The sequence below is a fragment of the Acanthochromis polyacanthus genome, chromosome 19 (genome assembly GCF_021347895.1).
Source record: "Acanthochromis polyacanthus isolate Apoly-LR-REF ecotype Palm Island chromosome 19, KAUST_Apoly_ChrSc, whole genome shotgun sequence".
Taxonomy (NCBI): Eukaryota; Metazoa; Chordata; class Actinopteri; family Pomacentridae; genus Acanthochromis; species Acanthochromis polyacanthus.
Window position 1 is genome coordinate 24,925,032 of NC_067131.1, and position 13,919 is coordinate 24,938,950.

A 13,919-nucleotide genomic window follows, 5' to 3' on the forward strand; every position below is an offset into this window, starting at 1 on the left:
AATAGGCTTACCTGTTTATTTATAGGATAATAGATAATTTAAATGGAAATATTAGTGAAAACTGTTTCCACTGTGTGGCAAAGTTGAATGAGCATATACAGCGAGGTCATCAGTTGGAGACTCTCTCGTTTTAAAACATGATATCAAAGCTTACCGGAAGTTCTGAACGACGAGCCGTGACTCAGCTGAACACACACATACACACGAAAAGAAAAAAACTTTTCTTTTGAACCTCTGAACGCGGGAACGATAGGTAACCGGAAATACCTGGGGCCTGATTAACTGCGTGCACCTGGTCCTCGGTCACGTGTGACAGCTGGTCGTCTAGGCAACCGTGAAATAACAACAGCACACACAGTTGGCTGAGCATCTCTCCAGTTTCTGCAGCTTCGTCTCACATTAAAACTGAAGCAAACTCGTCCTGAAACTGAAGCAGAACAATGTCGGACACAGGATCAGATGTGTTTGACGATGAACAAAATAAACTGGGGGTAAGAGAGCACAATTAGCTTGTTAATTCGCTTTGTCATACACAAGTTAACGGTAACATTAGTCGCACACAAATACCCACTAAACACTGTGTGTTTGATATGATGACCGATATGTAGCTGTTTGTTGATTTTCTCCACATTTGAACTGTTTTGACCGTCTGGGGCAGGAGTATGACGGGGACAGAAATGAAGCAGGAGAAAGGCACGGAGTCGGGAGAGCTGTTCTGCCCAATGGAGACATTTATCAGGGAGAGTATGAGAACGGGAAAAGACATGGACAGGTGGGATGTTCGAGCTGAGTCACTTCAAATCTACCATTAGCTCTGTTCCAGTTCAAGTGCACACTAAAACTTTATGCAAATTGTTCTTAGTGGACACTGAGACCACAGAAAACCCACTCAAGGCAGCTACACATTCAATTATAGAAGTAATAATCATGGAGCTCCATGTGCAGTACATAAACAGCAAACTTTTACAGCATATTGCCTCCCACATTCACACCAATCCGGTCTAAAATGGTGGTTGGAAAGTACAATTCAAAAAAATCTATATATTTATTATTCCAATAGACCCAATGCACTTCATGAATCTTACTTCTTATTGTTAAGATGTTGTCAAAAGGAGTGAATTTCAAATATCTATGTGGATTTCGCAAGAGGTTAATGTACACTTTAAATTGAAATAATGCTTATTTACTTTCCATTTCGTTTCCTTGTAGATCCATATTCAGTCTGTGATGAAAACAATATTCTTTTATTGCTATTTGGCCTTGTGTTATGTAACCCATGAAAGCACAAATGTATAATAAAACTTCAACATCGAAACAGTTCACTATTTACTAATAAATTGTTCATCAAATACTTTGATTATCAATTCATTGGTTTGAGTATTTTGAAAAGATACTCTATCTTCTTACATTTTATTTAATTTATTTATTTATTTTTACTCCTCTAGGAAGCTGAATATCCTTTTGCTGTGGACAAAATGGGACATTTTTCATTGTGGGTTTTCAGAAACACTGACAATTCTCATCATTTTCTGGCATTTTGTCGACTACACAATTCAGCAATTGATAAATTCATGATACAGAACAGAGCTGCACAGCTAGACGATCCCCAGTTCGTGTCCCGGCCTGAGCCTGGGATCTTTCTGCATGTAGTTTACATGTTCTCTCTGTGCATGTGTGGGTTTTCTCTGGGTATTGTGGCTTCCTCCCACAGCCCAAAAACATGCTGAGGTTAACTGCTAATTCTAAGCTGTCCGTAGGAGTGAACGTGAGTGTTCTTGTTTGTCTCTATATGTGTCCCCGTGATAGACTGGTGACCTGTCCAGGGTGTCTCCTGCCTTCACCATAAGTCAGCTGGGATAGACTCCAGCCCCCCGTGACCCTAATGAGAGTCCCAAGAGTGGTGTATCGATAATGGATGGGTGGATGAATAAACAGTGAAAGTATTTGTTTTCTGCAGGCCTAACATACTGTTTTCTCCAAAAGGGGACATATCGCTTCAAGAATGGTGCCAGATATGTGGGAAACTATCACCAAAACATGAAACATGGACAGGGAACCTTCTACTATCTAGATGGGTCCAAATATGAAGGTACAATAAATCGGCTTTACATGAGCTGAACTAGTTCGCAATATGTGATAAAGTGTATTTTTACAGTTGTGAGAAGTTTTTTAAATTTAATGAGTCAACACAGAACATGGTCTCAGAAACCAGAACTGCCTCTCTTTGACTGTAAGGGTCTTGGTTGGAGGACTTGAGAGAAGGCCACGGTGTCTACACCTACTCCAATGGAGACACATATGATGGAGAGTGGCTGCATCACTTGAGGTATATCTATGGCTTTCAGACTCATAAATGCAAGATGTTTGTAGTTTTTATTTCTGATAGCACACATTCCTCCACTGGGTTGGGTCCAGTGCCCTCTGTAATCCCAATGTATTTCTTAGCTGTCCAGTGAGTGTGGATTTATTGCTTTGCAAGCAATAAAATTCATGCATTACAGCATACAGCAGGGCATTTTTCATGTTGAGATGCCACTGAAATGCTGTTTAATGGTAGTTATGTAATCAATATGTCTTTAACATTTTTCACTTTCAGACAGGTCCGGTTCCAGCTCAGATCAGAATCGGCATCTTTGCATGCATATTGCTGAATCAATTCTAACCTGATACAGAAAGTTTTAAAAACCCACTGAAATTATTGGTGGTGTGTATTTGTCAGGCACGGTCAGGGCGTCTACTGCTACCACGCAACTGGATCAAAATACAAGGGGGCATGGATAAATGGCAAGATGGAGGGAGCTGGAGAGTACATCCACACTAACCACAGATACAAGGGCAACTTTGTCAACAGTTGTGTAAGTTCTGTTTTTATGACTTATTCACAAAATTTTTGTGCTGGTGATTGATATGCTGTGAAAAGGGACAATTATGTGTAATATTAGTTTAAATGGTTTGGTTCTTCTGTGCTAAGAGAGGTCAGTCTCTGCAGGGAAGAAACTGGCTTAGCACAGAACAGAATACAAGGAAATTATTTTCGCTGTTTGTGTGTTTACATCAATATGGAAATATCTTTAAGTTCAACTCTTCTATATGTCATATGTTTCTGATCACCTGACCACTTGTGTTTCTTACCCCTGATTTATTTTTAGTAAAGGTGATGGATGTAATGTCCAGACCTAAACATTTAAACTCTAGTTCCAGGGAAACAAAGCACCTTCTACTCCTGTGCATTTGTTTGACATCTTTAGTTACATTTGAAATTAAGAATTTACAACACACTTTTAAAATACAGCATGGAATTCGAGATTAGAGCAATGGTTCCCAGCAGTATGTTCTCAGGCTCACATTTCAGATGTCTTTCAGTTGTTAATAGAAGAACCAGTTCATGATTTTTCTCTCTGAAATTCACATATGGTTTCATTAAGTAAATGTTTAAATATAAAACTGGATATACAGTCACTCAAACTTGCTCCACCTGCAGCAGCAACAACAGTAACATGCTATTACTATTCTGTTGATGTCATACATAATATGTCAGTCAGAGGAACCAAACCAGGGTTTTTACTTGAATACTATAACTACATTTTGCTGTTAAGACCTATGTAGATATACTTTAGCAGGAATTCGAATGCAGGACTTTACTTGTAATAGAGTATTTTTACATTGCTGTGTTGGTAATTTCAATCATATAAAGGATCTAAATACTTCTTGAACCTCTTGCAATAAACCATAGTTTTCTGTTCAGTTTTACTTCAGTCATTTTAATCTGTGATAGCACTACGTAAACTCTGCATCTTTATTCTTCAATAAATTCAATCATATTTTGCAGCCATCTGGACCAGGGAAGTATGTGTTTGACACTGGCTGTGAGCAACATGGAGAATACCACCAAGTAGACCAGGTGAGTCAACATAATTCATTTGTTTTAAAGGGAAAATGAGAATTTACCGGTGGCAGCAGTATTGTGGAAAATGTGGGCTTTGTCAGGATCCACTAAATGAATGCACTCATGGCACAGACACAATGCACTGAAATACAGCATGACTGTGGCAACTCTAAACCTCCAGGCGATGGACACTGAGCACAATGGTGAAAGTAGAAAAGCTCAGAAGTTTCCCTACTCGGATTCCAGAGGGGGTTTTCTCACGTTAGCGGCCTCAGGAGGAGTTCAGGAGGTGCTGCTATTGTTTCTATAAGACTGCTGATGCTGTGCCTTTTACCAGTAGCATAGAGCACCAGTGTTTTGGTCTTTGGGCATTTTTAAACATGAGAATGTCACTTTGTCACTTTTTGTTTTTTCATCGAACACACTTGTCTCTCAGTGCATGTTTGACTCAATGCATGATGTGGTTGACTACATGGTGATGATGGAAACTGCAGTGAGTTTGCAGATGTTTTCACACTTGGCTTACTCCACAGACATTATGCTGGTGTGTCATAAAAAAAATGACAGTGTGAAGACATCAAGACAGAAACATGTTTGCATTTTTCTTACAGTGCAATCCAAAAAGGTGTAGCAGTGAAATGTTTCAGAGCATTTGCTACCTATGAGAATCATTTTAGCTTCCCTCCATTCTTTGCAGGACCAAGCTGAAGATGAGTGGGGTGAGTTGCCCTCTGCTCCTGTCCTCAAGTGGATTCCCAAATGTATCACCAGCTTGACGCTGTGGACTCCTGGCAAAGAGACTTCAGGTGAAAATTAGCAGTCAGGTACAGCCAAGATGGTTAGAAATTCTGTTCCACAGCAGGGCTATCCAGTGGCTCATGGGTTAGCAATGCTGCCTTGCAGCTAGAAGATTCCCGACCTGGGCCTGTGATCTTTCTACACAGAGTTTGCATGTTCTCCCTGTACATGCGTGGGTTTTCTCTAGGTTCTCCAGCTTCCTCCCACAGTCTAAAAACATGCTGAGGTTAACTGGTGAGTCTAAATTGTCCGTAGGTGTGAATGTGAGTGTGATTGTTTGTCTCTATATGTGGCCCTGTGATAGACTGGTGACCTGTCCCCTGTCCCCTGAGTGTCCCCTGCCTTCACCCTAAGTCAGCTGGGATAGACTCCAGTCCTCTGCAACCCTAATGAGGATTAAGCAGTATAAAGACAATGGATGGATGTTCCACAGCAGATCCACACCTACCCAACAACTCTTTTTTGAATAGTCAAAAGAAAAAATTGGAAGTGTCACTTTTTGTTTTTCATTTAATGGTTAAATTATTTTCTTTGGTGCCGGTATGCCCGTATATGTTGTAGTCGGAATGCCTTTGCTACACTACTGTAGATTTAATTAGCTTCTTAAGTGTTTGCTTGCAATTTTTACAATAATTTTTTAAATGCTACAAAACGATCCACACAATTTGAAAAATTCTGACGTATGAATCATTAACTTTATTAAAAGTTTTTAAAGCATATGACTATGGTTTATAGTGATGCTATACAAATGTCATGCTTCCAATTCTTCAGACTCAAAGATGCTGAGTCCCTCATGTAGTGGAGGGAAAAAAAAGAATCTGCACTCAAGTAAGCATTTGTGTTTTCCTTTGTTAGGTGGGGAAACGGAAACGGCTCCAGCAGAGAAGTCAGGAAACTAACGATGTGATCAACACACAGTCCTGCATCATTCAGTTTTTGTTCAATGGACAAAATAACCTGAATATATTGATAAAAATGTAAATACAGCTTGTTAAACTTCCGTGTGTGTTGTCTCTGTAGGCATGTGTTTCTGTAGAAACTGGATATGCTGAGTAATGTTTCTATGTAACGTAGTGTAAAGGAGATACTGCCCCTTTGTGGCACTGTGTAGAATAACATCAGTTTACTTGTCTGACAAAGAAAACCGTGTTCCAAAAGCTACAGAATCAACGAGATAATTTGACACTTGACTTTGTTAGCCAAGAGAAACTGAAGGGATAACAACTAAGCTTCACCAAAGCAAAATTGCTGTTACACATGGTTGTTCTCATTCTCAGGCCTTTTCCATAAAGCAGATTCACCAAATCAGTCAGGATTATCTTAGTCACCATGTCTTGTTGTCAGGTTATTTCAGTTCTTTTAAGCAAATTCAGCATAGTGCAAAATTTCTTCTATCGTGTCCACTTAACTGATAATATGATTAGTGTCGTGTACTCATCTGGCACATAGACTGTATAATAAAGAAACATTAATCATAATAGATAAATATACAATAATATACTATATACTATGTGCTGTTCTGTCCTTGGGCAAGACACTTTACCCGCCTTGCCTCCAGTGCTGCTCTCACACTGCTGAATGCGTGTGAATGTTGGTGGTGGTCGGAGGGGCCGTAGGCGCAGATTGGCAGCCACGCTTCCGTCAGTCTGCCCCATGGCAGCTGTGGCTACAAATGTAGCCTACCACCACCAGAGTGAGAATGTGTAAGTGAATGAATAATGGATCCGTTGTGAAGCGCTTTGAGTACCTTGAAAAGCGCTATATAAATCTAATCCATTATTATTATTATTGTTATTATTATTATAACAATATATTATAATACAACTATAATACTATGCTATATAATAATATACAATAAAGAAACCATTGTTCTAGTCTATTGTTTTGTTTTCAGCATTATTTTGAAGGTGGTGACCGGATATGCTGTTATTGTATTTCCCGTCCCCATGTCTGTGGTTCCTGCCATCTTTACATTAAGTAGTTCCTACCTGTCATACTGTGAGGGACGTGGAGGAAATTTAACTTTCTATTGTGACAAGCTGTGATGTGGAGCCGGTAGGTTAGTGTTTCCTGTGTGAGAGCACAGCTGACTCAGCTCCACCGGCAGCTAACCCGAATACAACACCGACTATGACCGACAGTCCGTCCCAAACGCCGCTTTTTACTTTCGGTGTGATAGCCGACATCCAGTACGCAGATATAGACGACGGATACAACTACACCCGGTCTCACAGGCGGTACTATCGAAGCAGCCTGCACCTGCTTAGCAACGCTCAGCGGAGTTGGTCTGAGTCCGCCGTGAAGCCGGACTTCATCCTCCAGCTGGGAGACATTATCGACGGCTTCAACAAGCGGGACGGCGCCTCGGAGAAGGCTCTGGACTCGGTGCTGAGAGAGCTGAGCCGCTGCCCGGTGGAGGTGCACCATGTGTGGGGCAACCACGAGTTCTACAACTTCAGCAGGAGCCAGCTGCTGCGGTCACAGCTCAACAGCACACCGAGGACCGACAGCAGTCTGGCAGGACCCCCGGCCCTGACCGACTTCTATGCCTACCACTTCAGCCCTTTCCCCGGCTTCACCTTCGTGGTGCTGGACGCTTATGATGTGAGCCTGCTGGGCAGAGAGACGACCAGTGAACAGTACAGTAACGCTATGGATCTAATAAAGCAGTACAACAGCAACGAGGACCTCAACTGTCCCCCAGGTAGGAAGACCTGATAACTTTATTTTAGATTCATTTTACATTCACTACTAGTGTATGAATAATCTGAACCTGAATCTGATGTTGGGTAGGCTACTTGATTTTAGCTGTTCATTTTATCCGACGAAGTTAGTAAGGGTGAGTGTTTTGCCTTGCTAACATGTTTCAACTTCTTCTGCAGTCTTCCTCAGAGCGTCATCCGACGTGTGAAGACCATAGACTATGGCAGGGGTGGGCAATTGATTTTCATATGTGGCCACATGAGAAACTTTGATGGACCAATACACTTAAAAGCTCTGCTCACTGTATATCTCAGTAAAAACAGTAAATGAAACAACACAATGAAAATGAGGAACACAGAACACAACTATTTACCGTAATGAAAGATTTTGTTTTTTTCATTTAAACTATGATTGCTGCCTATTGAGTTGTAGATATTTGCTATTATAAAGACATACTTAAATGGGAAACTGATTACCCAAGTGCTTTAATTACTTTTCAGAAATGGCTGGTTTTTACAAATGAAGTAAGTAAGCAATCACTCAGAATTTATTTCACAACAATGTGACCCTCAGCTGGCAGAGATTTGAAACTTGTCTTATGTCAGTTTTCATTCATCATGAACGCTATGAGGTAACTGCTACAACTTATCTGGACTAACAGCTGCTGGATGTACAGTACCATTGCAAATATACTGTAACATTGTAGTTTTGCCATTTTTTTCTAAATTTACATTAAGATGACTGTAGCATAGTGAAGCATAAAGAAAGACAACAGCTACCCACTACATTTACAGCAATGTTCAGTACATCTCAATAAAAACAGTAAATTACACAATTCAATGATGTACAAGAATTCTACAATTATGTGGTACACAGAACACAACTATTAAACAAATATTCACAAACATTTTCAAAAATGTGCAAAAGCAACGCAACATTAACTTTCCATGAAAAGCAATAAATGTGTCCAGCTTTGTTTGTTTGCATATCTCAGTTCTTTTCTTTTTTTCATTCAGTGACCGAAATCTAGCCTGGTTTGGGCTTGAACAAGTGAACTGAAGTCAGGTTGAATATCTGTGCTGGATATGCAAAGATCAGCACCAAAGTCATCATCACTTAGAAAGGATCTGTATCTACATTTGTTGAACTTCATGACTGAGAATGTTTATTCGCATCTATAAGTGGATCCAAAGAGAACCAACATCTTTTGAGCATGCCTCCTCAAGCTTGGAAAGTTCTCCTCTTTGAAAGAAGAATAAGAATTCAGCAGTGATACTGACTTAAACTGCTCTGGCAGTAGTTTATCAGACTGCAGATCAATGAGTTCAAGTTGGACATCACTGCATGCAGTATTCACATTGCAGCTGAAGGGAGAGGAAACCATGTGCATTTCACTCTCTTCTGTTTTGAAGTCTTCACATCGTCTTGAAAATTCAGCATGCAGCACCCCCAACATGGATGAGTACCTGCGGAGGTGATCAGCCGATGGTGTGACTTCCTTCTGTGTGGCCATGTGGGTGAGAATGTTGCCCTCCAACTGGCTTGAGAGAAACTTCAGCTTTCTCACAAAAGCGGTCACCAGGCTGTACATTTCATGTGCAAAGAGGCCCTTGCCTTGCAGCTTGGTATTTAGTTCATTAACCACGCCTGACATACGTCAGCGGGGTTACTGCATTCACTTCGGTATCTGGCTGGGTAAGTATGTATGTGGGTGGATATGTCCGGTCAGATATCTCTGCAAGTGCTGAAGTCAGGATAATCAAACTTGGCACTGAAGATCAGTCTAAGGTCCCCTGCTCAGTTGTGGAGTTAGAGGTCAGCAGATCAAGTAGGAAGGGATATATGTAGGATGATCAAAATGAATACAGAGTATCATGCATGGGCGTGGTTCTGCCCTCTACTGAGGGCTCGTCTAGTTCATTAATGCGGTCACATCAACAGCAAAAGCAAGGTCTGCCATCCATTCTGCGTCTGAGAGCTCAGTGATGTCCCTGCTTTTCTTCTCACAAAACTCTTGAATCTCTGCTCTCAGACCCTAAACTCATTTTAGTACCTTGCCCAGGCTGAGCCATCTGACCGCTGTCTCATAACCAAGATCACCATGTTCACTCTCATCCTCCTCTAAAAAGACAATAAACTGTCTGTGGTGTAGTGCTCTTTCCCTGATGAAGTTAACTACTTTAATTACAACATCAGCCACGTGGGTGATTTTTAGCACTGACTTACACAGCACCTCCTGATGTATAATAGAATGCAAAAATATCAGTTTCTGTTAAGAGTTTATTTCAGTCATTTTATCTTGCATCCGTTCAAAAGTCCAACATTTTTCCCTGTCAAATTTGGACAGCCATCAGTTGTAACACCAACCAAATTCTCCCATTTTAGTCCCAGCTTGTTCATGCATGTATTTACCTCAGTGAACAAATCACTCCCCATCATGGTCCCTTTCATTGGCTGCACAGCTGCCAGCTCCTCCTTCATCTCAAAGTTTTTTGCTAGTCCACGTACTAAGATGAGTGACTGGGCTGTGTCATGGACATCACAGCTCTTGTCCAGAGCCAAGGAGAAAATGTCAAAATCATCCTTATTGTTGTGCAGCTGAAGCTTCAGATTTTCGGCGATGCTCTCTACCCGCCTCGTTACGGTTCGCCTGGAAAGGTGGAGAAAATGACCAACTCTCACAGCATAAAAAATGATGCACAGCTCAGTACTTTCATGGGCTGTTCATCACTGCTAAGAACTACTCCTGGATTTTCTGTCGACAATAAATTGTGCTGCCTCTGAATGCTGACTTCTCCTGGTGATTTTTGAAGATCTTTAAAGAAGCTTTTTGGACGTTTGAACACAGTCAGGTCTTAAACTCTGGCCCATGATTTGGGACTTAGTTTTCACATCAAGACTAGCCAAGTTTTGATCATGCAGTGGACTCACTAATTTACATTGCAGCAGTTAGACTGACTGCAGGCTGACTAACAAAGACTGTTGTGTTTTGTGTTCTTGTTTCAGGTGTTGTGGGAGTGGAGACAAGGTTTACAATGTTCAATGGTGGGTTCAGTAAGGGCCAGCTGGACTGGCTCGATTCTGTCTTATCCTCGGCTGATGAGAAACGGGAAAGAGTCACTATTGTCAGTAAGTAAAACTTGCTGCTTTAGGCACTACACATCATGTAAATTTAGTGATTTGCTTATTCAGGCATTTGGCAGTATGCTTTTGAATGTAACAGACTGTCCTTAAATTAGTTATATGTCAATACTTTATGTTGGAAGTTTAATCCCAGAGCCAGCCTGTCCACTCTTTGTTTCCCGACCTGCTGGCTGGCCAGATTGCAGTCATGGAGACCCTCAATAACATTTGGCCGAGTCTTTCATTCCATAGAGAGACTCTAGCTCCACTGTGTTGGACTATAACTTGTGATAGACCTCCTTGTTCTGCTCTCTGCTGCAAGCTGGAGGCTGCAGGAGAACAACTGTTTCATGTGCTCCTATGCAAAGCTCACTGAGGCTGCAGAGTAGAGATGGGATTTCAGGCTCTTTGAAGAGAGTTGAATCTTCAGGAGCTGTTCCTTTCAAAGAGCCGTTCAAAAGACTGGCTCGTTGTTATTTTATTTTATTATATTTTAGAAATCAGCTGGGTTAACTCATTTTTATCAAGGAAACAATCACTGGTAACAGTTATAAGACAAGATTTCTCTGTGTTTTTAAGTGAAAGTTGACAGTACTCCATTAAAAAACTCAGTTGTGCTACAGCTGCTGATATCTAATTAATAATGTGCTACTTAGGACTAATTTACAAACCAAGTGACCACATATAATCTAAATGTTTTTATTGTCCCTTCCCAGGTCACCTCCCAATCCACCCCAACTCCACAACACCCATGTGCCTCGCATGGAACTTTGATGAGCTCCTCTCCATCATTCACTCCCATAGCAGTGTGGTATGTTACATGGCAGGACACGACCATGAAGGTGGATACTGCCAAGATGAAGACACAGGAGTGCACCACCTGACGTTAGAGGGCGTGATCGAGACTCCTCCTGACAGCAACGCCTTCGGCACAGTCTCTGTCTATCAGGACAGGATGGCGCTGAAAGGAAACGGCAGGATCAGAGATAGAGTCTTTCAGTTTGCATGATGCCAAAGTGACAACAACCACTTTCCAGTTTTTCAGTCCTGTCTTGAAACAGAAGCAGCCTGTATCAGCATGAAAGCAGCTTTTGTTCATACTGACCATAATTTTTTTTTTTGATTTGGTTCATCTGTAAGTGATGGGGGCAACATCTGTAATGAATTTAAGTTGCTTGAATGTGTTCTCAAGTGGTTATCTTTCACAGTTGTGTTCATTTTACTGTACAATCCATTTCCCCTGCTTATCTGAACTGTAGGTAAGTTTTAAATCAATCGATTATTTTTTTTCTTCAAATGTTGGCCAACTTTTGAGAAAAATGGCAAAAGAAAATGCTTTTGTCAATGCACCAACTTTTCAACTTCAGCCAAAGCAGCTGTAAAGTTTGATCTAAAACTGACTTTGAACGATTGCCACTTGATTTATTTATTGATTATATCAACAAAGTTTGAAATATACTGTCATACAGATAGAGCATTGTGGATTTTATCCACAGTTACCCTAAAAGTGCATTCGAAAAGGGATTGTTTAAGACCATGGTGAGCTGAAGAATCAGGGAGTCCCTTTAACAGGAAGAAAATTTCACAGCATTTAGCTTCCATCCCATAGCATAGGGATGTGTTTGTTCTTCTCAGTTTAGAAAACACTGACAAATAAGTTATTATAATGAAACTACTCCAATGGAACCAGTATAGCTCTCAGCTTTTTTATCTATGTTATAAAACCAAGATGGGAAGACTTTACAAATATAGTACCTCAGAGAATTTATTGTACAAGTTTTTGTTTTAAACTGATGACAAAGCATGCTGTTTTCTTGTTTATTTTGGGGATAAATTATAACATTATATGCAAATACTTCAGGGAAATAGTGATTTTAAGTTTGAATTTTTGCAGTTGCACTTTACTGACTCGTATACTGTTAACTGCTGAGTGCTGTATGAGTGAGAAATTTAACTAGTTTTGCAGTATTATGCATACTCCAGCTTTCAGGTGATAAGATGAGCATGAGTGCAGATCCCATTGATTTAGACTGTAAAGACATGAATTCAGTAATAAAAGACATACACCACCAGACATGACATGACTTTGGAACTTTTTGAATTTGTTTTTGTTTGGTTGAGGATGCTGTAATAAAACATGTTGCAGGTTGTTCTGTGTGTGAAAAGACCATGAACAGATACAGTTTTGAAGAAAAGACTTCACATACACTTAAAAGACCGTGTATACTAAGTTTTCAGTAACTCCTAGAGCATGTATATTTCTATGAAGGAATAACTGAAATACATTTTGGTTTCTTCACAAATTTATTACAGTCAGACATAAACAAGCAACTTGAATTACCAGTTTTTACAGTTGTGTGAATACATTTTCTTAGTGACATGGCCTCTTCACTTCAGTGATTACGATTGACTACAGCTGGTGACTTGTCCGAGCCAATTTAAGAAAGGCCCATTTGATACACTAATGAGTCACAACAATACAGTGGGAAAGTCTCAGGAGCTCAGCACAGACCTGAAAAAGCAAATCATTCACTTCAAAAAGTCAGGAAAGTCATTTGGAACCAGTTCAAAGCAACTGCAAGTGTCAAAATCATCTGTGCAAACAACTGTAGGTATACGTGCATGTTACAGTTCCATAAACAGAAACTAGAATCCAATAGCCACTTTATTGTCAAACAGAACATACACTAGCTGGTGCACATTATGAATGAAATTTCAATGCAAAAGCTTTATGCCTTTGGTGAGAGCAGAAATAGCCCATGGGTTGAATGACTGTTTAAATACAGATTGATCCCTCTGTGTTTTTCATAGACAAAGGCAAGGACAGACAATATACTGCCAAGATTACCTGGGAGATGAAATACTACATGTGCAATAGTCTCACTATCTGTATTATCATTGTCAAGTGCAATATTTCTCTGCAATACATCTGTTTACTTTCAGTGCACCTTCTGTTTATCTGTGTGTTTCTTGTTATTTAGTTTACAGTTTACATTTTGTGCTTGTGTTACTTTATCTTTGCTGGCATCCACTGAGACTCTTCACACAAACACATAGACACACACTTTGCATTTTGTACTTTGTAGTCTTTAGTAATTTTTATTTCTTTATTTCTATATAACTCCATACCTCTTTCTAATTGTGTAGATTTCACTAACCTTTGTTTTCTGTATTCCGGCAAAACAATTTCTCAATTAAGTAGACCTTGTCTGATCTTATCTGTTTTCTTTGAATGTGTGTGATTTAAAGTTTTTTAAAAAGCCTCTTGCTGAAAGTTTTTTGTTGAACTCAACAGCCTACAGCATCAGTACGACGAACCGTACTGGGTTCCAGTTAGCAAATGCATTTTTTAGAGTATGTCAAAGAACTCAAAGACATAAAGACCAACACTGCACAGTGCAGTCGGGAT

General features: G+C 40.2%; 2 protein-coding genes across 2 annotated transcripts; both read left to right on the plus strand.

The window, feature by feature from the left end:
* The first annotated feature begins 332 nt into the window (after positions 1-332).
* rsph1 (radial spoke head component 1) lies at positions 333-5,684 on the plus strand. The gene is made up of 8 exons (XM_022196760.2): positions 333-491; positions 659-772; positions 1,984-2,089; positions 2,236-2,326; positions 2,720-2,855; positions 3,830-3,901; positions 4,584-4,692; positions 5,540-5,684. Exons 1-8 carry the CDS (start codon positions 441-443, stop codon positions 5,581-5,583), a joined length of 723 nt encoding a protein of 240 aa, XP_022052452.1. The 5' UTR covers positions 333-440; the 3' UTR covers positions 5,584-5,684.
* Positions 5,685-6,625: 941 nt separating this feature from the next.
* On the plus strand, positions 6,626-12,584 carry adprm (ADP-ribose/CDP-alcohol diphosphatase, manganese-dependent). Its single transcript, XM_022196775.2, has 3 exons — positions 6,626-7,388; positions 10,394-10,516; positions 11,227-12,584. The coding sequence occupies exons 1-3, from the start codon at positions 6,815-6,817 to the stop codon at positions 11,517-11,519; spliced, it is 990 nt and encodes a 329-aa protein (XP_022052467.1). The 5' UTR covers positions 6,626-6,814; the 3' UTR covers positions 11,520-12,584.
* The last annotated feature ends 1,335 nt before the right edge of the window (positions 12,585-13,919 follow it).

Excerpts from the sequence above, each read along its gene's own strand:
- rsph1 (XM_022196760.2), top strand. The coding sequence starts at position 441 with ATGTCGGACACAGGATCAGATGTGTTTGACGATGAACAAAATAAACTG. Across the intron at positions 2,090-2,235 it reads AGATGGGTCCAAATATGAAG|GGTCTTGGTTGGAGGACTTG; the intron begins GTACAATAAATC and ends TTTGACTGTAAG. Across the intron at positions 2,327-2,719 it reads GAGTGGCTGCATCACTTGAG|GCACGGTCAGGGCGTCTACT; the intron begins GTATATCTATGG and ends TGTATTTGTCAG.
- adprm (XM_022196775.2), top strand. The coding sequence starts at position 6,815 with ATGACCGACAGTCCGTCCCAAACGCCGCTTTTTACTTTCGGTGTGATA. Across the intron at positions 7,389-10,393 it reads GGACCTCAACTGTCCCCCAG|GTGTTGTGGGAGTGGAGACA; the intron begins GTAGGAAGACCT and ends TTCTTGTTTCAG. Across the intron at positions 10,517-11,226 it reads GGAAAGAGTCACTATTGTCA|GTCACCTCCCAATCCACCCC; the intron begins GTAAGTAAAACT and ends GTCCCTTCCCAG.